The 22,929-nt window shown below is 40.8% G+C and overlaps 1 protein-coding gene across 2 annotated transcripts in view; it reads left to right on the forward strand.

The window, feature by feature from the left end:
* The first annotated feature begins 342 nt into the window (after nt 1-342).
* Nucleotides 343-22,929, forward strand: part of CPVL (carboxypeptidase vitellogenic like) — a 127,431-nt gene continuing 104,844 nt past the window's right edge. Inside the window, exons 1-3 of one of the 2 annotated variants that reach the window (XM_032401871.1) lie at nt 362-426; nt 7,339-7,496; nt 19,509-19,697. In XM_032401871.1, coding sequence (XP_032257762.1) covers nt 19,520-19,697 — 178 coding nt within the window. In that variant the 5' untranslated portion in view covers nt 362-426; nt 7,339-7,496; nt 19,509-19,519. Of the gene's footprint in view, nt 427-7,338; nt 7,497-19,508; nt 19,698-22,929 lie in introns of both variants that reach the window. The other variant, XM_032401870.1, reaches the window with a different exon arrangement.

Here is a 22,929-nt window from a genome sequence, read left to right on the forward strand (position 1 = left end):
GGGTTCCAGATGCAAAGACAGGGCTTGCAAGCACCAGGATTGCAAGCACCCGTGTGGGGAATGATTTTTAAATACAATGTTTAAATTCTGATAGCAGCTTTAAAAAAGTGGGAGGGAAAATCAAAACACAAAGGCACAAACAAAGCAGAGCTGCACCGCAGCCTACCTTTCTCCGTTACTTTTCAGGATTCCACTCCGGGGGGTGCCGGCTTCTCCCAGGATGGAGGGCTTTCCCGGGTGCGGCCAGGTCACGGGGAGGGGAGGTGAGGACCTACCTTTGGCGCCAAAGGTCTAGGTCACGTGGGCCGCCGAGAGGAGCGCTCAGCAGCCGGCGTCCTGCAGGGTAGGCGTGACGGGCAGGGCGAGGGGCCGGGCTGCAGCACTTCTCGCCGCCTGGGCCTTCGCTGCGCGGACCGACGGGCTCGGGTGAGTGCGACGCTGCGCGCCGGGTCCTCCCTCGCCCTGGTCCCGGGACGCGGGGAGCGCCGGGCGGGTGTCTCAGGAGCCGTGCGCACAAGGAGGGAGGTAGCACCGTGTCGGCCGGCTTGGAGTTTCCACGTTGGGGAACTGGGGATGCTTGGCACTAGGCTCTGGGTGCGCCCGGCCCGGGGAACATTCCCGAAGGCTCCTGGCACAATCCGAGGCAGTCGCACCGGGGCTGTGGGGTCCCCCGTTACTCTTGGTGCAAGGTGGGGACACATTCCCTGCCTCCCTCAACAAGTCTCTTTGGGATGTTTTGATTTTGTGGGTGCTGTGGAAGAGTGGAAGCGAGAAATGCCTTCGATTTGAGCGCCCCACAAAAGGAGATTTGGCCTGATAGAGGGAAAGAAAGCACAGAAGAAAGGCCTGGAATATAGGACTAGGAGAAAACGGGGGGGGGGGGGGAGGGGGAGGGGCACAGCACAGCTGGAAGCCCCTCCCTGCCAAGTGGATTCAGCCCTTGCAGGGAAGTTACTAGGAGCCAGTGGGACCCCTAGAGACAAATGGAAGCATCCAATACCTTTTAGGTCACCTTGGTCTCATGGGAAAAGAATAGGCTTTGGTATCTTTATGGATTCAAATCCCAGCAATGCATTTTACTAGTTGGTGACTTTGAGCACATTTTTTAGGTTTACTAAGCCCCAGTCTCCCCATTTTAAAGACACTTATCTTTTCTCCTCCCCTTAAATGTACAATTAACTTTTTACAATCTTTGGTGTGAGATGAGTAAAAACGGAGATGTAAGGAAGAAAAAAAAAATCCAACCAGAATGTATTTTGCTAATTTGAAAAACAGCTTTTAAGAAAGTTGTTCAAAATAGAAATTTTTACACTTTTGGAAGTAGATCACACTGGCTTTGTTGGCGTGTGAAAGTCTGTACAGTTGTCAACACCCTTTGGCCCATTGGGCTTTCTAGATTTGTACTCCAGGCCCCTCTAAGTCCAGGGGAAACCCTTTATAATGTAATGCAAGTGTTCTTAGCAAGAAGCTGTTTCATTCTTTTTTTTTAGGAGTTGGGTTTTTTTGGAAGGGCATAATTGGTCTCGCAAGATATATGAGTCTAGTTTATAAACCAGTTTATTTATAGTGGGGTTCTCTGAGACTGATTTTATAGCCTGGGAAGTAAGTGGGTTTTGACTGACAGGTAGTTTAAGTAACTTGGAGGAGTGTTAAGCAAGTCCGAAGGACTTACCAGTTCATACCCCTTGAGAAAATAAAAACAAGAAGCAGACAGCATGACAGTATTTTGTTGATGACTTTGTTTTTGTTTTAGAAGGCATATGATGTGTCAGAGGAAAGATTGAGTGTTGCATACAATACTGGTATGCACCGAAGTAAGATAGTGAGAGAAGAGCTTAATTACTGCTTCAGATAACATCAGATATCCATTTATTAGCACTGAAATTCCCAAGGTAAATAGGTAATGACCCATTCTTAATAAGAAGTACAGTTCATTTTAAAGAGCAAATGCGATTATTTCAGTTTAGCATTCCCAGGGGTTTAATAATGTGGGATTTTCGTGGGCTGAACTAAGAACATTTAAAAGAACTAAAGTAGGTAAGTTTCTCATAATTTGGAAGGTACCTTTGGAAGAATGACTCATTCATATCTACATAGATTTGGGAGAGGATAAGCTGGGCAGAATGCTAGAACTGTTCCTTGGCCAAAAATAGGAACAGAGTTTAAACTTTTATGCTATATATTTGCAAGTTCAAAGATTTAAGCAATAGTGGACTCAGTTCACAGGACAGTGATCAGGTACTTTAATCATAAAACACAACTACTAAGCATAACTGAACTGAAACCAGAGTATTGAGATTTCTCTCCCTCAGAGATATTGCAGGAATAGCCTTGTACATGAAACCACATGTTTTTTCTTTTATTGCTTTAAACCAGAACCTGGGAAGTAAGCTGGGGAGGGGAGGGGATAACTCTAGGTCCTTTGATCTATTGGCCTGAAAGAGCAAATTCTTCGCATCTTATCTTTCCAATATCCTTGGGACTTATCTCTTAACCTTTTCTCCATATTCTGATTCTAATTAGTGGTTCATTTTAAATTGTTAGGGTTATTTACAGGTCAAAATATTTATGTAGGCATTCCAGGCTAGCCCTTCCTCCTTTCTCTTTTGGGACTCCATATTCCATTACTTTCAGAAAGATCACTGGACATATCTTTGTGTAACTATATGGTTCTTTGGGGGAGTAGGTAACCCAGCCCCCAAGAGATCGATTCTCCTTTTTCTCTCTCTGCAATCTGTTCTGTTCACAGTTTAACCTTTACTTGTCCCAGGACATTTGCAGAGTCTCCTAACTTAGCTCTCAGATGTCAGGTGCTCTCCACTCCAGCCTAATACTGATGCTGGAAATGAGCTTTCTAAAGCACAAGACACTCCCCTCCTTAAATGCCGTCAGTGGCTCCTGACTGCAACCAGGATGAAGTATAAACTTCGTGCCGTGAAATGCAGTGTCCTCCATGTGACTCCAACATAATTGCACAGACCAAAGTCACATGACCCCCTCACAAACTCTGTGCTCCCGCCAAATCAAACCCTCCCTTGTTCCCTAACTTCACTCTGCTTTTTATGTCTTTACAGGTAGGCATAGCTCCAGGCAGATAGTAGGCATTAAATCAATACCAGTTGAATGATAATAGAATTTCAGTAGCGGTATATACTGTAAAATTGTTTCACCCTTTCTGAAAATCTGAAAATTTTCATAATCAATGTTGTACATTCAGAAATTGTGGCAGAGTCTTGCTTTCTTGTCACAGAATAATATATATAATAATATATAGAGCCCTCAGCTCTGGTCTCTCTTAACTTCTCTTCACTTGTAGTGATGCAAAATTAGTTTTATTCGCTTAACTGCAGCACAGGAGGACATATACCCAAGGGACTGGGGACATAGGACAAAGCTTCTGAAAGGTTTGGCCTTGTGCTGAGGCAAAGGAGGGATCAGGGAAGTGGGGGTGGGGGGTGTTCAAGGCAGTTTAGCAACTGACTTGCAGCAGTCTTGGTTCAAGAGGTGGGAGGAACAAAGTGGGACTAGGGAGACATTGCTAAGAAAGCAGTAACTGCCCAGAAGAAAGGATTGTCAGTCATTTTGCAGCTGCAGTGTGGCCTTGGGCATGTAGAAACGTTGCCCCTGTTCTGTTGGGAACATTGCTATGTGATTACCAGAAGGGTTGATTTTCAATTTCTTAGATTCTCCACTCCTCCCTTCACATACTCAGTGCGTAGACACACACACACACACACACCTGTTAAGCACTAATGCTAGTTAAATTCATGGCAAAATTGAGTAGTGGTGATGTGGGAAACAAAGGCAGAAGAAAAATTATTCAATTTCCTTACTATCTGTAGCCTATTGACAAGTCCTTGAAACGGGCAGAGTGACATTCCTCTAGGGACTCAACTGCCTCGATGTTAATACTTTACTAAGGGCAAAAGGCAAACTTAGTCCAGCCCCCAGGATCCTATAAGCCTACTTTAACTTATAAAAATTCCTTTGGAAACTTCCTTTATCTCTAGCCCCCCCCCAAGATACATGTTGACAATCATCCCCCAAGCATATGACCCACCCATACACATCTGAAGGGTCTCATGACTCAGGTTTTATTAGACAGTCATAAATGACCTTATCCCAACAATAGCTAGCCCCTCAAGGTCCTGGAAACCTTGCTTCCAAAATTCCTTAGAGACTTACACTATCCCTAACCCCCTCCCAACTTGAAAGTATATAATGGGCCATTTCTCATGACCCCAGTGCTGCTCTTTCTGCCCACGGGTCCTGTCCCCGTGCTTTAATAAAACCACCATTTTGCACCAAAGACGTCTCAAGAATTCTTTCTTGACCATCGGCTTCAAACCCTAACATCTTTTCCTACATCAGTGGGAGATCTTAGTTAATGATACCACCATCTGCCCAGCCATCTAAGTCAGATCTGGGAATCATCCTAGATTCTGTTCTGTTTCAACATATAATATCTCATCACTCACAAGGTCCTGCTAATTTTACCTTCTCATTATTTTTAAGTCTGCCTTGTCCACACCTTTACTACTGCCTTTACCTGGTTTAGGCTCCCTCGTCTTAATTCTGCATTACTGGAAAGCCTATTAACTGGTGTCTGTGCCTTTTCTCTTTTCATTTAAATCCATCCTCACACTATGGCCATAATAGTCTTTACAAAATACAGAGCCCTCAGTAGTTTCTAGTCACTAGAGGATAAAGTTTCTGAACAGCTTTCAGGCTCTCTGCAATCTGCCCTCTATTGACTTCTCCCTTCCATCCTGCTATTTATCCACTTCCTGCTTTATGCTGATATCTTGCCTGTGTATCGGTTATCTATTGCCATGTAACAGAGTTTGAAAAGGTATAAAACCCCTGGCCCAAGAAAATAGGAAAGGCAACAGCAAATGAAGAGTGGGGGGAAATTCATCTAACTAGGAGTTAAGGTCAGGGTCATGAATCAGCTTGGAGATTTGCAATGGTCCAGGCAAGTCATGATAAGGACCTGGATTAGGACATGGGAGTAGTGCTAAGGAGGAGAGGGCAAATTTGAAAGACAGCTAAGAGATTCAGTTGGTGATTGATTGGCTGTGGGAAGGCAGCAAGGAGAGAGAAATCAAGAAAGAATCCAGGGTTTTAGCTTCAGTGCTTTGAGAGTATTTCTCCTTTCCTTTCCTTTCCTCTCCTCTCCTTTCCTTTTTTTAATTTTTTTTTTATTTTTTAAAGATTTAACTGGCTTTATCAAGTGATTTCTGAATTGGTCAGCGTTCCATCTAGCAAGTAGAGGGGAAGCTCTGAGGCGCTATAAAAAAGAAAAAAAAGGAAGGTTTTTATAGGAGGGTGGGGCAAGAAAGTTATTAGTAAAAGAAAATGATTGTTCATCTTAGGGGAAAAAGCAAGGGGTCTTATCATGCAGATGACCTCATCTTCTCATGGTGGGTGGAGAGGGCCACTGTGGTAGACTCACTGGTACCCATCAGGAAATTCCTTACTGACTAGTTAAGACTATATTTCTGGGGAAGGTTGAAACTACAATTAGATTATGCATTAAGTCCTGGTTTGGGGACTTGGCCTAAGTGATGTCATTTTGGGCCTGTGGTTTTCTTTTTTTTAAATTCCCACCCTTTGTTCAGACTCTCAGCTTAACAGAGATATGGTTAAAATATAAGGCATTAGCACTTTGAGAATATTTCTAATGAAGACAGAAAATAGAGAAGTAGGGACATGTTTAGGGAAGAGATACAAAGTGGGGTGTTTGGGTTTTTTCTTAATTACTTTCGAATTTTGTCAACCTAATTCATGTATGTAGGTGAAAAATCCAAGTCCTATTACACTTCTCATCATAAAAAATTTTAGTCCTCTTCCCCATCACTCCCCACTTATCTGTAAGGTTTCCTCTGACTCTTTTATCTGTTTCTTCTAGTATTTAACTCCAAATTTCTAAGTAATCTGCCTAGTCTGTTTCTTGACTTACTGGTTTAAGAGTTGCATTTTTTTCTCAATTTGAGATATTTTCTATGGACTTCCTATTAACCAAGGTGGGAATTTAGCACTCTTACCTAATGTCCCAACTTGCCTGTCCCCAATCCTGTTCAAATGGCTGTAGAATATCTGGTTGTTGCTAAATCCATATCTGATGTTTACTTTTTATGCAAGTATTACTCACTGCTGAGCCAAGTAGTATACTCTAATTGTGTTACCTTTCTTGTACAGTTTTATATTCTTCATCGAGTGAGTAACTACCTCTTTTTGGATTGCTTAGTTTTCTGTGACACTATCGGGACTTCTGTCCAAAGCTGCAGACAGAACTGTACTATCCTTATGGATATGATTTTTTACAAAAACTCGTGCGGTATTCATATTTTTATTTTCTTGAGGATCTTGCCTGTGGATTGCTCTGACTTACTGCTCCGACCCGTACTGGTGACTCTTTAGGCACAGCTGTCGTCTTGGGTTTTCTCTTCTGCATTAGTTCCCCTATTAGTGAAATTTCCGTCTTTCCCTTTCTTGGTTTTCTTCCCTGTTTCGGTGGAACACATCTACCAGTAGCTTCCTGAGTCGTGTAGTATACAAATCAATTTGTTTGAAGCCTTGTATCTACCTGAAGATTTTATCCTCACACTTGTTTGATAGTTTGGCTGAGCACGTAATTCTAACTTGAAGGTTATTTTCCTCTTAGTATTTTGGAGGCATGTTTTCCCAGCATCTCTTAGCTGCATTTGCTGCTATTGAAAAGTTTAATGTCATCTTGGTTCTTGATTCTCTTTCATGATCTCTATTTCTCTCTCTTTCTCTCTCTGGAAAGTTAATGACAGTCTCTTTATTTCTGGAATCTGTTCTGTGTCATTTCATTCCTTGATCCAGGAACTTGGCGGTCCCTTTAAATCTGAGAGTTAGGTCTATACCTTTGCTAAATGTTTTTGTATTATTGCTTTGACAATTTCCTCCCTTGAATTGTATCTTCCTTCTTTCTCTAGAACTCCCATTAGTTGGATGTTGATCTTCCAGAACCACTCTCTTAATTATCTTAATCTTTTTCCTTCCTATTTTTTAAGCCCTTTTCTCTTTTAGTTATATTTTCTAGGAGATTTATGTGTCTTTACTGTTGCACTCTTTTATCAAAATCTTAAAATTGCTACCACCTTATTTTTAGTTTTCAGGAACATGTCCTTGTCCTTCATTCCCCTTTAAGGCAGTATTCTGTTGTTAAATGAACATAATATCTTCTCTTATCTCCTTAAAGATATATATACTTTTTGTTTTTGAAAAGTTATTACACTCCTTGTTTTTGTTTCTTCTGATTTTTTTCCCCTTCAAGTAATTTCTTTTGCTCTTTCTTCCAAATTAAAGGCTTTCTTCCAATGTCCAGTGCTTCTTTGACTCTAGTTTTATACCGAGAGAAACCAAGTTGCTGGTTGGAAACTCCATTGTCTTGAAGGGATTTGCCCGCGGTTCACTGACTCCCTGGTGTTGATTGGTGGGGTCCAAGATACTTCATTGGAGGACAAGTAAGTATGTATAGGACTCTTCTCTTGGTGGATTCAGGTATTCCAGAGAAGAATCCTTCATTCTCCTGCATAGGGTGAGAGATAGAGGCAGATAGTTCTGGCTGTCAGCTTTCTTAGAGCCAAGTGTTGGAGGGGCCAGAGGCAATCAGTATGTAGACTTTCTCTTAGTTTTAAATTGGATGCCTCTTCCCCAACTTTTCCTGTATTTCGTATTCTCAAGTCTAGAGTTTCTATGGCTTAATTTTTCAAAGAATAAATTTTCTGCGGAAGGAGTCTCTTCCTCTGCTAAGGTCTGGAGGGGTCTGAGGCTCTACCCTCTGTTACAGACTTTTATCTGTCCCTCTGGTTTCGCTGCCATGCTGTCCCTTGCCTTCTGCGGTTTCTGGTACTTACCATTTGCTTTCTGTGGTTTAATGACGTGAATGACTTGTTTCTCATTGATATTCTGCTTTCATTCTCTGCAAACTACTTGTTTACTTTCCATCTAACAGTAACAACAAAATTTTTTGATCTGCCGTATTTGCTGTCTTCTTTGGCCATGGGATTTACACCTTTGAAAGACGTCTTTGCTTTCACATTAGAGCGGTTTTATGAGGGAACAGAAATAAACAAATGTGTTCAATTCACTGTGTTTTAGCAGAAGGATTAGGTTGCGTGTTGACCAGCTGAGTTTAATATACCCATGGGGCATCAGGTGAAGATGTTCAGCAGGCAGCTGGGTAGATGAGCCTGCAGCTTCAGGGAAGAGCGGTTATGTGAGTGGTGTCAGTAGAAGGTCTACTTCGAGTGATGGGACCACCCTGGAGAGAATGTGTGGAGAGAGATAAGCTGTGGACCAAGGATAGACTCCTGGGAAACCCAATATTTAAGGGGAAGGCAGAGGAAGAGGGAACCATGAAAGAAAACATTCTAGAAGATCCATGAAAGCACAGATTACGGAAAGCAAGGCATTGGTAAATTTACCAAAGCGGTAATGTCATCCGGTCAGAGAGGGCAATTAAGACAAAGACCTTTGAATTTGGGAACCTGGAGATCATTAATGATTGGGGCAAGATGGTATGGACAGACATGAGAATGCAGCAAGGAAGAGAGTGAAAATTATTTTGTTTTCTTTGTTTTATTTTGCTTTGCTTTGCTTTCAGAAACTACAGAGGTAAATTGTAGATGGTGTTTCCATTCCATGGCAGAAGAACCAGATCAACAAGTCTGTGGGTTTTTTCTATGGTTTCCACTTGGATACTGTGCACACTTGATTTTAAAATACTTAACGAGGGGGTTCAGTTCTGTATTTATTTGTTCTTGCTAAGTAGTCCGTGACTTTGTTGCCCTTTGATTACCTGTGTAAAGGTATTTGGGATGGTTTGATTTTTTTTTTTAAGATTTTCTTTATTTATTTGAGAGAGAACACGAGTGGTGGGGAGGGGTAGAAGGAGAAGCAGACTCTCCACTGAGCAGGGAGCCTGACACGGGGCTCCATTCCAGGACCCTGGGATCATGACCTGAGCCGGAGACAGACGCTTAACTGACTGAGCCACGCAGGTGCCCCTGGGACAGTTTGATTTTTAAAGATCATTTCTTGTGATCAACTCTTATAACTTTCCAGGGCTGGTGTGGGCAAGTCAGACTATATGGGACTTCAGATTCTGAGTATGTGTGTGAAGCTGATACTGTTAAGGATGCCTTTCCTAATTACATATATGATGAAATGTTTGAAGGATAATAGACAGTGGGGTGCAATGGGGAAAAAAAATTCCAGCCTGTTACACTCAGAATAAACCCCAAGTTCTATTCTACTGGGGTCTCTGAGGAAGCCCCCCTGAATAGCAAACTCCTTTCCCTCACCTGAGTTCTGGAGAAATTGAGAAGACAAAGAGCAAGGCAGGTGGAGAGTGAAATGGTGTCTGTATTCCTGAGACAAACTGGGTTGGGCTGAAACTCTTAGTTCTGGGCAAATGAATTTCCTATGACTGAAACCCAGCATTGAGCAGATTTGCCCAGCCATTTACAGGCCCAGACTGGGTGGAGAGAGGAGAGCATTGCTCCCTGTACAGAGCCCAGCATGCCAGTTTACCCACATTTATCCATCAGATAAACCTTTCCACCTCTTGCCCCAGCCTCCTGGGAGTGAGCAACAGGGTGGCCAGAGGCCGGCCTCACAGTGGATGGAAACATCAGGGCTGGATAGAAAGGAGCCCCTGAAACATATGATGGCTTTCAACACCCAGAATGATCTGATACCTGGCCCCACTTGGTACCACATTCCCCCTCACTCGCTGGACTCCAGCCACGCTAGTTCCGTCCTCATTGCCTCCTGGGATAGGGCCTTTGCGATCCCTGTTCTCCAGCCTGGAACTCTCTTCTCCCTGGATTCACATGGAAGTCTCTCATATCCTTCAGAGCTGCTCACATGTCCCTTCCTCAGAGGGACCCTCCCTGACCATCCTGATGTAAAATAACACCACTCCTTGACCCACCACTCTCGACCCCTTTACCCTGCTTTCATTTTCTTGATAGTTCTCATCGGGCTCTTTCCCACTGTAGGGTAAGCTTCATGAAGGCAGACACTTTGTCTCTTTGGTTCTCTGTGCCTACACTGGAGTCTAGCACATAGTAGGAGCTGAAGATATGTAATTTGAGCAGCGTGGGTCCACTTGTATGCAGATTTTTTTTGAAAAATACAGTACAGTACTGTAAATGTATTTTCTCTTCCTTACGATTTTCTTAATAATATTTTCTTTTCTCCAGCTTCCTTTATTGTAAGAATACAGTGTATAATTCATGTAACATACAAAATATGTGTTACTTGACTCTTGATGTTATTGGTAAGGTTTCTAGTCAACAGTAGGTTATTAGTCATTAAATGTGGGGCGAGTCAAAAATTGTATCTGGATTTTCAGCTGTGCAGGGGGTCACATTCCTGACCTTCATATTGTTAAAGGGTCAACTCTATTTGTTTATTGAAGTGAGTGGATGGTCCAGTGAACTTGGAGTCTGCCCAGGCTCTGCTCCATCAACATGGGCCCCTGTTGAAGAGCCACTAACTACTTTGAAGACCGAATGAAACAATGTGTGGATAAGAGACGAGCAAATTACTAGCCTCATCTAAGGGAGTATTACATGGCGGGTATTCTCTATAATAATAATCTCTGTTTGGGAGTCGGGGAGGAGTTTCTTGTCACCTCAGGGAGTAATAGAATTTCCCAGAACCATCCTCATATAAAATATTCTCATCCATTGTGCCCAGTCTTACCCTTGTATTTGCCACACTGTGTATCTTAATTTTTTATTTGAGAAATTTAGTCAAAGTAGATAGCCAAAAGGAGGCTGATTCTAAAAAGAATAGGACCAATTTACATCAGAAAAATAAAGAATTTCTCACTGGAACATAGAGCTTTTGCCATGAGTCCTAAAGGACCGAGGGCTTCAACCACCCCTAAAAAATTGTTTTCAAAACTGAAGGACGTACACTAGAAATCCATTATGAATGGATTTTCATCTGGGCATGTGATTTTCATTGTTTCGCAGATAAACATGTCCTTAAATCACTTGCAATTTTAGCACCTATAAGTTTTGCAAGTGCCAGGATAATCCAGTTTACCCAGAATTCTGCTTTTGTCAAAAGTTACGTGGCGGGGGCGCCTGGGTGGCTCAGTCGTTAAGCGTCTGCCTTCAGCTCGGGTCATGATCCCAGGGTCCTGGGATCGAGCCCCGCATCTGGCTCCCTGCTCTGCGGGAAACCTGTTTCTCCCTCTCCCACTCCCCCTGCTTGTGTTCCCTCTCTCGCTGTGTCTCTCTCTGCCAAATAAATAAATAAAATATTTAAAAAAAAAAAAAAAAGTTACGTGGCGGCAGATTTTCTCATGCTATGTCATTTATACCGTGATATATACAAAATACGTGGACTTTGGAATCATACAGATCTGGCTTCAAATTCCAGCTTTACTGTTTAATAATAGCTAAGTGGCGGCTTGAGAAAATTAACCCAGGACTTGAGAAATTGTTCAACCTGGGACTTAGTGGCATCTGGATATGTCTTAGGTAAGACATCCTCATCTGGATATGTCTTAGGTAAACCTCTGGATTCAGGGCCTTTCTAAGAATAGTGTCACAGTCAAATAAACACATGTTGCCCAGTAACAAATGATAGGCAATGAGATGTTCTGGAACCAGGAAGCCTGTTTAAGTTCATTTAACCCAAATTTTCCCAAACTTTTGTCCTTTTAAAGTCTATTAATATCTTACTGAGCTAATATTTCACAAAAGATCCTGTGGGAAATCCTGGTTTAGAATAGTGCCAGACAGGGACGCCTGGGTGGCTCAGTCGGTTAAGCGGCTGCCTTCGGCTCAGGTCGTGATCCCGGGGTCCTGGGATCGAGTCCCACATCGGGTTCCTTGCTCGGCGGGGAGCCTGCTTCTCCCTCTGCCTGCCTCTCCCCCTGCTCGTGTTCTGTCTCTCTCTCTGACAAATGGATAAATCTTTAAAAAAAAAAAAAAAAAAGAATAGTGCCAGACATATCTCAGTAAGAAATCAATTTAACTTCTCTTTCCCATTTGATTGTTGATGGTTCAAATCTTTTTTTTTTTTTTTTAAGATTTTATTTATTTATTTGACAGAGACAGACACAGTGAGAGAGGGAACACAAGCAGTGGGAGTGAGAGAGGGAGAAGAGGGAGAAGCAGGCTTCCTGCGGAGCATGGAGCCCGATGTGGGGCTCGATCCCAGGACCCTGGGATCATGACCTGAGCTGAAGGCAGACGCTTAATGACTGAGCCACCCAGGCGCCCCTGATGGTTCAAATCTTACTCACTCCATCCTCCATCCTGACTCCTTCCAGAGTTTTCCCAACCTCCAGTTGGATATTGGTCCCACTATCCAGGTATTAGTTTCCTGGGGCTACTATAAAAAGGACCACAAACGGGGTGGGGGGTTGCTTAAAACATCAGAATTTATTATCTCAAATAGAGGTCAAAAATCAGTGTGTTGGCAGGACCATGTTCCCTCTGAAACCTGCAGATGCGGAGAGGAAGCAGAGGATCCTTCCTTGACTCTTCTTGTTTCTGGTGTTTGCTGTAAGCCTTGGCGATTCATGGCTGTTAGATGCACCACTCCAGTCTCTGCCCCCACTGTCACATGGCCCTCTTCTCTGGCTTTGCATGGCACTCCCCTCTCTGTGTTTCTTTGCTAAACACCAGTTACATTGCATTAAAGTCTCATCCTCATCCTCTGTGACCTCATTCTAATTTAACTGATGACATCTGCAAGGACGCTATTTCCAAATAAGGTCACATTCTGAGGTACTGGGGGTTAGCACTTCAACATTTCTTTTGGGGGCACACAATTCAATGCATAACAATCCATGAAGTTGCTCTGGGCAAAAGAAACTTAGGAGTCATTCTTGCTTCTTTTCCTTCCCTCAGCCATTATAGCTAGTCTATTAATAAATACCAGTGGGCTTGCCTACAAAATGTGGCTCACACTTCTCACCACTCCACCACTACTCCCTGGCTCTAGCCTCTGCCATTTCTCCTGGAATATTACATCAGCCTCCTAACTGGCATCCTGGTTCCATCCTTAACTCCCATAGTCCACTTGCTAGATGGCAGCCGGAGTGATCATTTGCCATTTCAAAATTCTGATTAGACCGTATTATTTCCTAATGTTAATGAAAATGAATACAGCTAAAACTCCACATATTTTGGCCCTGACCACCCTCTGAACTCATCATGTGCCTGCCACTTCCTTCCTCATTCACTGTGTTCCTGTCGACCAACAACAAACAAAACTTATTTGCACCTCAGGGCCTTTGCATTGTTTCCTCAAGGTGGGCTCTACCCAGAGATGTTTCCAGACTGTAAATGAAGTGTTAGCCCAGCAGGAAGGGCCCAGGATATATACATTCCTCCACCCTGTTTTATTGAATAAATAAAGGCCACAGAGTGCATTACATAAAATTTTTGGATATTACACAAAAATAAGAAGCCTTTCCTGATCAAAAATTATTAGTCCGGGGCGGGGGGTGGCGTCTGGGTGGCTCAGTCGGTTAAGCGTCTGCCTTCAGCTCAGGTCATGATCCTAGGGCCCTGGGATCAAGCCCAACATAGGGCTCCTTGCTCCCTGCTGCTCCTCTCCCCCCCACCCCCCGTGCCCCTGGCTCATTCTCTCTCTCTCTCTCTCTCTCTCTCTCTCTTTCGCTCACCCTCTCTTTCTCAAATAAATAAAAATTTTTTAAAAAATTGACTGATTTACAGCAGAACTTCTTAGCAACATAATAACTTAATTCTGCAGGGATATAATATATCATATTTCCAAATTTACCTGAATATGGAGGAGGGACTCTGGCCCACATTTTGGGAGATGCTGGTATTGCGACTATAGAATAGCCTTTGTAGACTGATTAGGATTGGCCTTAACTCCTTGCTGTACCACTTATTAGTGGTGTGAACTTGGGCCCATAACTTAAATTCTCAGAGGATCAGTTTCTCATCCCTAAAGTGGGATCATAATAGTATCTGCCCCAGGAAGGTCAGAAATAAAAATATAAAGCAGTTAGCACCTTTCCTTGTATATAGAGTATATTCAATGATTGATAGCTATTACTGGTATTATTATGATGAGGCCTCATAAGGATGTCTTTCTGTTTCAAAACTGTTATTAACATTTTGGGACATGTCTACTTTTTACTTCCCACCCCCATTCAGATTTTCCTTCTGGTTGGAGTGAGACTTTGAAGTAAAGCTTCCTCCTACTGTGTCAGATATTACTCCTCCTCTTCCTGATTCTTTTCATCCTCTACCTGCCACATAACTCAAGTTTATCTCCCTTTCCTATGGGTCCAAAAATATGATGGCAGAGGTGGGAATGACTAAGTCATTTGCAAGATTAGACACCCCTGTCTGATGCCATAGGGGTGGCCTGGGAAAAGGAGATGGGCATGTTCTCAGTGCCCCCTCAGCAGAAGGGTGCCCATCACCTCTCACCTTGTGTGTCTCGTACTATGTCTTTCTTGGGACATGAGTGCGTCAGACACCAATTGGAGAAATTAAAATGATGTCTTGAGGAAAACGAGTAGTGGATCCCTCAAAATAAAGGCTTGTTTACTTAAAGGTTTGTTTATCCAAATAAACCACTTGTTTGCCTAGAAATCTTTTAGCAAAAGAACTAGAGTTGGTATTTATGGAGGGTTGCGCAATAGCTCTTTATGATAGGATTCGGGTGCTTTGGATATGCTTGAATAATCTCGAGATGTGCTTACATCTTTTTAAAGTAGAGGAACCACTTTCTTGTACCTTCTTTCATTGCAGATTCCATGGAAATGTCTGTTACTCATTGGCCTGTTTGTTTGTTTGTTTGGGGGAATGTTTTTTTTTATGTTGGGAGCTACTAAGGCCAGTTAAATATGGAGGGGGATCCAAATAGCTATTTTACTGCAGGTACAGCGTTTCTTACGTGAACAATTCCTATCCTTTGATTGGAATAATAATCTATCATATCAAATAGGCAAGTGGGAAGGAGAGAACACAGGGCGGCTTGACACGTCTGCTCTTTGTTTCTTTGTCCTCATTCTGGAGTTTTTGGTTTTGATTCTTTTTTCATTGGTAGACTGCACAGTTTCCAGTGGCCTTTTCAGGTTTCTTTTGTAGAAGGCTTGCAAATCTGACCGTGTTAATGGTTGCTTTCAAACACTAGGACAACTTGGCAGGATTTTGCCCTTTTGTCTCTTCTGCTGATCATTTCAGTTGGAATTGGGAGTGTGAGTTGATGGAAAGAAGTTTCCAGCTCATTTTTCAAATTAGGAACATGAGACCACCGTGTGTGGGTAAATGTTTAAAAACCAGCTCTCTGGGGGTGGGAGTCTTCGCTGATTTCTGTGGTGTAAATACTCCCACCAGGGCTGATTTAAAGATACCAACAAGATGTTCCCTGAATGCAGAGTTGGAAAGAAATGCACAGTAGCTGACCATTATGGAATCCGTCCACCACATACAAAAACCATAACCCTGGAGTCATGGTAAAATGTAGTAAATAGTTATAAAGTGATGAGTTTTGAGTATTTATTACTTATGTTTTTAAAGAAAACTTATTAAATGGTTAATTTTTAACAATGGCTTTGTTGAAAAACAAGCTCTCAAAGCTCCTGGAAAAATAACCACTGGTTTTAACACATCAACTGGGACCCAGAGAAGTCACTGTTTCACTGAAGTGTCAATGAATGAATGAGTTGGCAGAACTGTTTCTAAAAACCAAATTTCTCTAGGAAAATTGACTTATTAATATTTCTGCTTATTCATTTGTCATTTTTTATTGCATGCTCTAATGATCTGTGAAAGGGGTTTAGGACTGTTACAGGCTGTTAATTATCTATTGAGACAATAACAGAATATCTGAATATAATTGTAATCAAGGGTAAAAGTGTGGAAAGCAGATTCAATGTAGAGCCATAAATAAATCCTGGCTTTGAGTCTTGGGCCTACTACTCACCAGTAGTGTAAACTTATGTCACTTACATACTTCTCTGGCTCCATTTTTAGTCTCCAAGATGAGAGGCCACATGAAAATCTAATATCTCATATCTGTCTAAAATATGACTCATTATTTAGACACATCAGTTCAACAAGTATTTGCCGATACCAATTATGTACACATTTGTTATGGACTTGATTCCAGGTAGAATTAAATCCAATATAGGAATAGTAATTATTATTATAACAGCATCTCACATTTACCCAGCGGCTTCTAATTTGCCAAAGAGAAAGTGTACTTTGAGTCTTGAGGTTCTATGGCTCTAGGAAACCAAGACAAATCCTCATAGAATGTTAGAGAAAGAAGAATGTATTCTAAAAGAACAAACAGAACCCTTATTCCTAGGAAACGCAAGAGGTCATAACCAGGTAGTAACAAGGAATAAGGAACAAGCATTTTTTTTGCCATGTCTATCAGTTGCTTCACTTTATCTTAACAAAAGCAAAACCAAAAACTATTTTTTTCTAATTATAAGAGTAATTATTGTAGAAACCTTAGACATTTTAAAGAAGTGTTAATTAAGGAGAAACTACCACGTATCCAATATAATAGCCTGCTCTTCTTTACCTAATATTTTAGTATATTTTCCAAAATATTCTTGTTATTTTAATTGCTGTGTCTAATTCCATCTTTTTGGTGTACAACAATTTACTTATCTTAAATTGTTTACATTGTTGACAGTTTTTATTATTCTAAGGAACACTGTGATAAATAGCTGTGTTTATAGAAAAACATTGTACTTTGGACGTATGGTTTCCAACTGTAATATTTAAGGTTTAGTAAGACAATTTTAGTAAATCATATACTTTTGACCTTTAGCTTGTTTAATTCTGCCAATATTGCTTTGTATTTACTTAGATTTTATGTTTCTAAACATTAGGAGGAACAGTTTGCCTGAATCCTTCAATATGATATATTTGAATTGGAAATAGTATCAATGTTTTCATATTATTTCAAGTAGACATGATAAATTGGTTAATTTTTTTTCACTTTCTATGGGCAATAGCTTCTAGTACAGGATTTTTTGTTTAGAAAGTACTCAATAAATGTTCAATACATTGCAAGATTCAGGCTAATTTAGGATAAGCAAAAACATTTGAGAAGAATTTAAGAAAAAAAAAAAACACTTCTCCATTCATGGTAATAGCTTTCATTTTCATGAGGAGAGATGACAGCCAAGCACAGTTCAGGAATTCTGATGGTTAAATGAGAATTATGAAATGAAGTATGTTGTTGCTTTAATTCACCGGCATGAGAAACCATGACTCTAATAGTTATTTGATTAAATGTTAATGAGATCTACTAAATTGACCCAACTCTTACTTTTATGTATTAAATTTATGTCAGTTAAAACAAGACGAGTTTTACCTCTTTCCTTCTTTAACATCTTTGAGTCAGCATCTGCTTACAAGGGAAGTGTTGTTACTACCCTGGTTATTTAAATATTAATGACTTCCATTAAAGGCAGCTGGAGGTTTGCAGCAGGAAGATGGAGAAATTAGATGGCCTGATTAGTTTCTTTCTGCCACCAGGAAAAAACAAAACCTCTTACTGGAAGAGCTTCTTCCAGTATTTTTTTAATTCCACAGATTTTTTTTTTCCTGAACCAGTTAGAGAGTAAGATTCTTGATTTTAAGGATTCCTTGAAAGTAGTTATGTTATTAAAACATGAGTGTAACAAGTTCATATAATTAAAAAAAAAATGTTTTATCAGCTCCATAGTGGTCACTACTCTTGGGCTTCTTGGGACTAATTTCAGGTTTTAAATTCATTTTGTTCCTTATTATAGTCACTAATAGGCAAAGCCATTTTTTAGCTACGGATTGTATTTGGTTGGGCTTGTTTACATGAAGTATGGGGAATTCTATTAAGTTAACCATGAAAGACTTGACAAGCATTGTATATTTGATCAAATTATAAATGTTTATCTTATTGGGGAAATGTGTCTAAAATTTGTTACAACCAGTATTTTCATGTTATGCCAGCTTGGGTTATGATAAGCACGTGGTAATAGATTTTTACACATTTTGTGTTTTTAAGATGTTTTAATGGCATGGTATTTTAAAGCACTATTTTAAACAGTCCAAAGCAGGCATTATATTTGCATAATTGTATATTTCTTTTTACATCCAGAAACCTGAGTAAAGTGTTTATTCATGTTACTTACTTTACTTAGACTTTAGTGCTAAGAATTTAGATCATGCTTAAATAGTAGTAGTGCAGAGTAATAATAACACTGATGTCGGATCATAATACTTAGCATTAAGGATTAAGGTGAGTCAAGTGAGGCCCTTGCCCAGGGTAAAATTTAAGAGAGTGCCGAAAAACTCAATAATCATGATATGTAGTATTTTAATGCAATGTTTGGGAAAAAAATCAAAATTAATGCCAAAAAAAATCCATGATGAACAAAACATCAAAATTTTAGAAAAAGTTGCCAGCCAGCCCTGCCTGTACCCCTGGCTCACCTTAACCTGGTCTTGGCCTTGACTGGGTTCCTCATGTCCTTGGATGAGACATTCCTTTGAGTCAAATTTTCCTTATCTAAAATTGGTGATAATCATCTTTGATTTCCTGGTCGGGTTATTAAGATATTCAAATCAGCTGAAAACACATGGGAAAGCCCATTGTAAATACAAATTATATGTTTATATACAAGTTTAGGGAAATCATCATAATTTTAAGCCATTATTATTATCAGCTGAGATGAATACTCTAAGCAAACATCAGATTCGAAGGCCCTTAAAAAGCTGTGTTCATAAAGTTTGCGGCGTAGCTCTTGAGTTTATTTATCAGCTAGCTATAGGGGCAGGGACCTATAGATAGTTGTAGGACCTTCCTTTTCTTCCTTCTTTCTTTTTTGTTCTGGGATGCAAAATTTATGATTTGTAAGAGACAGAAGAGGTAAGTGGAAATCCATTTTGTTTATTTTAAATTTCTCTGCAAAGTGCCATGGACAAGTCTTACTTTTGCTCAAGCTGTTCTACCCATCAGTGATGCCTTCCCCCTTTCTCCTGCCCATCTGGGCTCCACCTACCTTTTACTCACATCCGTGACCTTGGTAAGGCCTTCCTGGGTTCTCTCAGGCTGAGATGTGTTCTCAATCCTCTCCCTTCCTGGTAGATAAATGTCTCTACCACTCATCTGGTGATCAGTTACAGAGTCCTGTTGTCTTGAGGTTTTATCTAATCCTGCATTGAATTTACTTTTCAGACCACAGTTTTAGAATTATAAATTGTTTTTCTAGTTAGATTATAAATCCTTGAATAGCGCCTCCTTCTCCCTTAGACTCATCACTTCAGGGTCAGCAGGGATTGGGTCTGTTTTATTCAGGTGGTATCCAAGGTGCTTATTAGCAAAGGGCTTTGACATACAATATACTTTTTTTTTTACAGTATACCTATTTTTTGAATGAAATAAATGAATGTCTTGTATGTAAAAAGGCTGGGTAAATATTTATTCTTCGGATTCATTCGTTGTTTTCATTCTAGGACTGGAGAGAATGGTTGGTACCATGTGGAAGGCGACTGTTTTGGTGGCTGTATTCATGTTCAGCCCTGGTGGTGATGGGCTCTTTCACTCCTTATACAAAAAAGCTCGGGTTTCTGTACCACATGAGGGAGACGTAGGAGAGCCATTATTTCTTACTCCCTACATTGAAGCTGGGAAATTCGAAGAAGGTAAGTTTCATAAAATCAGAAAACCACTGGTATATTTTCAACAGGTTGTTTTTTTTTTAAAGCAGTTATCTTACAGGATTCAAAATACATTCTGGTATTTTTACTCAGTTGTTTTATTTCAAATATTAATGGTTTGATGTCCTGTGTTATCAGAGTTTTGAGCTAAAATGAGAGCTTGCCAGGGACAGATTATCTAGAGGTGGAGCCCCTGCACTTCTATTTATAAAACTAGCATAGTGCCTGTCCACAACTGGGCACTTAATAAAGAGAATACTAACCTTAGAACTTCATACATGTCAGTTACTGGTCCCAAGGATTCTACATAAACTTATGTAAGCATCTCCACAACCCAGGGAGATGTACCTACTTGACACACAAGAACACTAAAGCAGAAAAAGATTCAGTTACTTGCCAGAGTCACATGGACACCAGCTGGTAGATGCAGGATTCACACCCAGACAGCCTCACTCCTTAGTCTATGACCACAGGCACAGTGTTGGGCCCCTTTGCCTGGCAAGTTACCCAAACCTACCCAAACCTAGGCCTCAGTTTCTTCATTAACAAGATGGGGATATAATCACTTAGTCAAGTTGCAGGGATGTTAAGAATCAGATGAGAAAATGCACATGAAGACTCTTTGTAACCTGTAAATTGCTCCCTAAATATTAGTGTCTGCAAGTGGCTTTTTATTTAGACATTATGGGATTTTCTATTATTATTAATAGGAAAAAGGTATTATTTAGTATCATCAGAGACTAAAATTTATATGTCTCTGCTCTTAATGCTTCTTTATGTTTACGTAAATCACTGTGTAGATAAGTTACTTAATCCTTCTGGACATCAGTAGGCTCCTGAACTATAAAATAGTATATAGGCAGCTACTCTGAGGTGCTATTTGTAAAAGGAATCAGAGAAATGGGGTGGTGCTGTGGCATCAGGAAGGGTCTTTAAGAGGGTAAGAGACCATGTGTTTGCTGATAGAAATGATCCAGCAGAGGGGGGAGTTGATTGGGGTGGGACAACTATTTCAGGAGTACTTGTTTTTCCTTTTTGTAAGATTTTATTTATTTATTTATTTATTTATTTATTTATTTATTTATCTGAGAGAGAGAGAGAGCGAGCAGGTGGAGGTGCAGAGGGAGAAGCAGAGGGAGAGGGACAAGCAGACTGTGCTGAGTGCAGAGCCCAACATGGGGCTCAATCCCATGACCCTGAGATCATGCATGACATGAGCCGAAATCAAGAGTCAGACACTTAACCGACGGAACCACCCAGGTGCCCCAGGAGTGCTTTCTTTAAGTAGATGATAGACATGGTGGCTGGCACATAGATGGGGGCGCTTGTTTTGCAGGACTGCAGTTTATCTCTAATCACAGGTGGGAAAACCGAGTTAATGGCTGTGAGGCTGGTAAGTTGGTTGATAGCATGAGAATGTGTGGAAGTGATATTGGATATTTTAGGGAAATAATCATTTTAAAGATCAAAAATAAGTGTGTGGACTCCATAAAGAAGTTTTAAAATAAAGCAACTTCTCTTCATTTGAAATATTCCCATAGCTAATAGGATATCATCATTTTGTTTTGTTTTGTTTTCTTTAAAACCAACACATTCTTATATCTTAAGGGTGCATTTGAGTCCTGGTCACATGTCTTTTTCTGACATACATATTGACTCCATGTCTCACTATCTCTTTTCTAAGAAAAGGTGAAAAACTTTGATAATGTAGTCAGTGTACATTAGTGTACATTTGATGATGTAGTTAGAGAATGTAGTCAGTCCTTTTCTAAAAAAGATTCATTTTTACTTAATGTGGAAAATGGTACAGGCTCATATCACTAGACAAATATGAAGAGGCAGAATATCATCCAAATCCACCAAAATGAATCACATGCATTCATTTTGGCTTCTTTAATAAGTGGGTACTGATGACATAGATTTTATTCATTAACAATAAATCAAAGCAAATCATTTAGTTTAGAGATGAAAAGGAGTTCAATACTCACAACCAACCCTACCAATCCATAGATGAGGAGTTCGAGACTCCAGTATCTTACATGACTTGCCCAAGGAAATGCAGATAAGAGTACCAGAGATGCGTTTAGGACTCAAATTTTCTTTTTTTTTTTTTTTTTAAAGTATTTATTTATTTGACAGAGAGAGACACAGCGAGACAGGGAACACAAGCAGGGGGAGTGGGAGAGGGAGAAGCAGGCCTCCCACTGAGCAAGAAGCCCGATGCCGGGCTCGATCCCAGGACCCCGGGACCACGACCCGAGCCGAAGGCAGACGTCCAACGACTGAGCCACCCAGGCACCCCATAGGACTCAAATTTTCTGACTTCTTCTCTGTGATATGTCTGCTATAATTTATTTCCCTTTGTTTAAGACTCTTGTGCTCTTCTTTTTTTTTAAGATTTTATTTATTTATTTGAGAGAGAGAGAGAGCACATGAGGGGTGGGGAGGGGCAGAGGGAGAGAGAGATAAGCAGGGACCCAGATGTGGGACTTGATCCCAGGGCCCCAGGATCATGACCTGAACCCAAGGCAGACACTTAACTGACTGAGCCACCCAGGCACCCCAAGACTCTTGTGCCCTTCTGATGTGACCAGATGCACACACATGAAACAATTAAGGAATAAGGCAGTGAGTACTAAAACATTAAAGTATTACATTTGAGGTAGGCATGCTGGAAATTTTGAGAAGAAAGCTATCCTATTGGTTGGTCCAGAAAACAATAATAGTGTAGTAGTCAAAATAGCAAATGGTTAATACTTAATAATTATATGCCCAGGACCAAGCATAGTTTCTTTTTTTTTAAAAGATTTTATCCATCCATTTGACAGAACGAGAAAGAGCACAAGCAGGGGGAGCGGCAGGCAGAGGGAGAGGGAGAAACAGGCTCCCCACTGAGCAGGGAGCCCAATTTGGAGCTTGAGCCCAACTTGGGGCTCAATCCCAGGACCCTGGGATCACGACCTGAATGAAGGCAGATGCTTGACCGACTGGGGCCATCCAGGCGCCCCCCTAGCATAATTTCTATATGTAATAGGTACTCAATAAATATTTGTACAATTTAAGTTTTAAGCCCAAATATGTGCCAGACAAGGGTGTTACCCACACCTTAGCTTATTTAATCCTCAGAGCAACCCTAGTGAAGAAGGCATACATATTGTTCCCATTTTACAGATGAGAAAACTGAGGCCCAGAAAAATTAAGTATCTTGGTCAGGGCC

Source organism: Phoca vitulina, unplaced genomic scaffold (genome assembly GCF_004348235.1).
Source record: "Phoca vitulina isolate PV1807 unplaced genomic scaffold, GSC_HSeal_1.0 scaffold4, whole genome shotgun sequence".
NCBI classification, from domain to species: domain Eukaryota; kingdom Metazoa; phylum Chordata; class Mammalia; order Carnivora; family Phocidae; genus Phoca; species Phoca vitulina.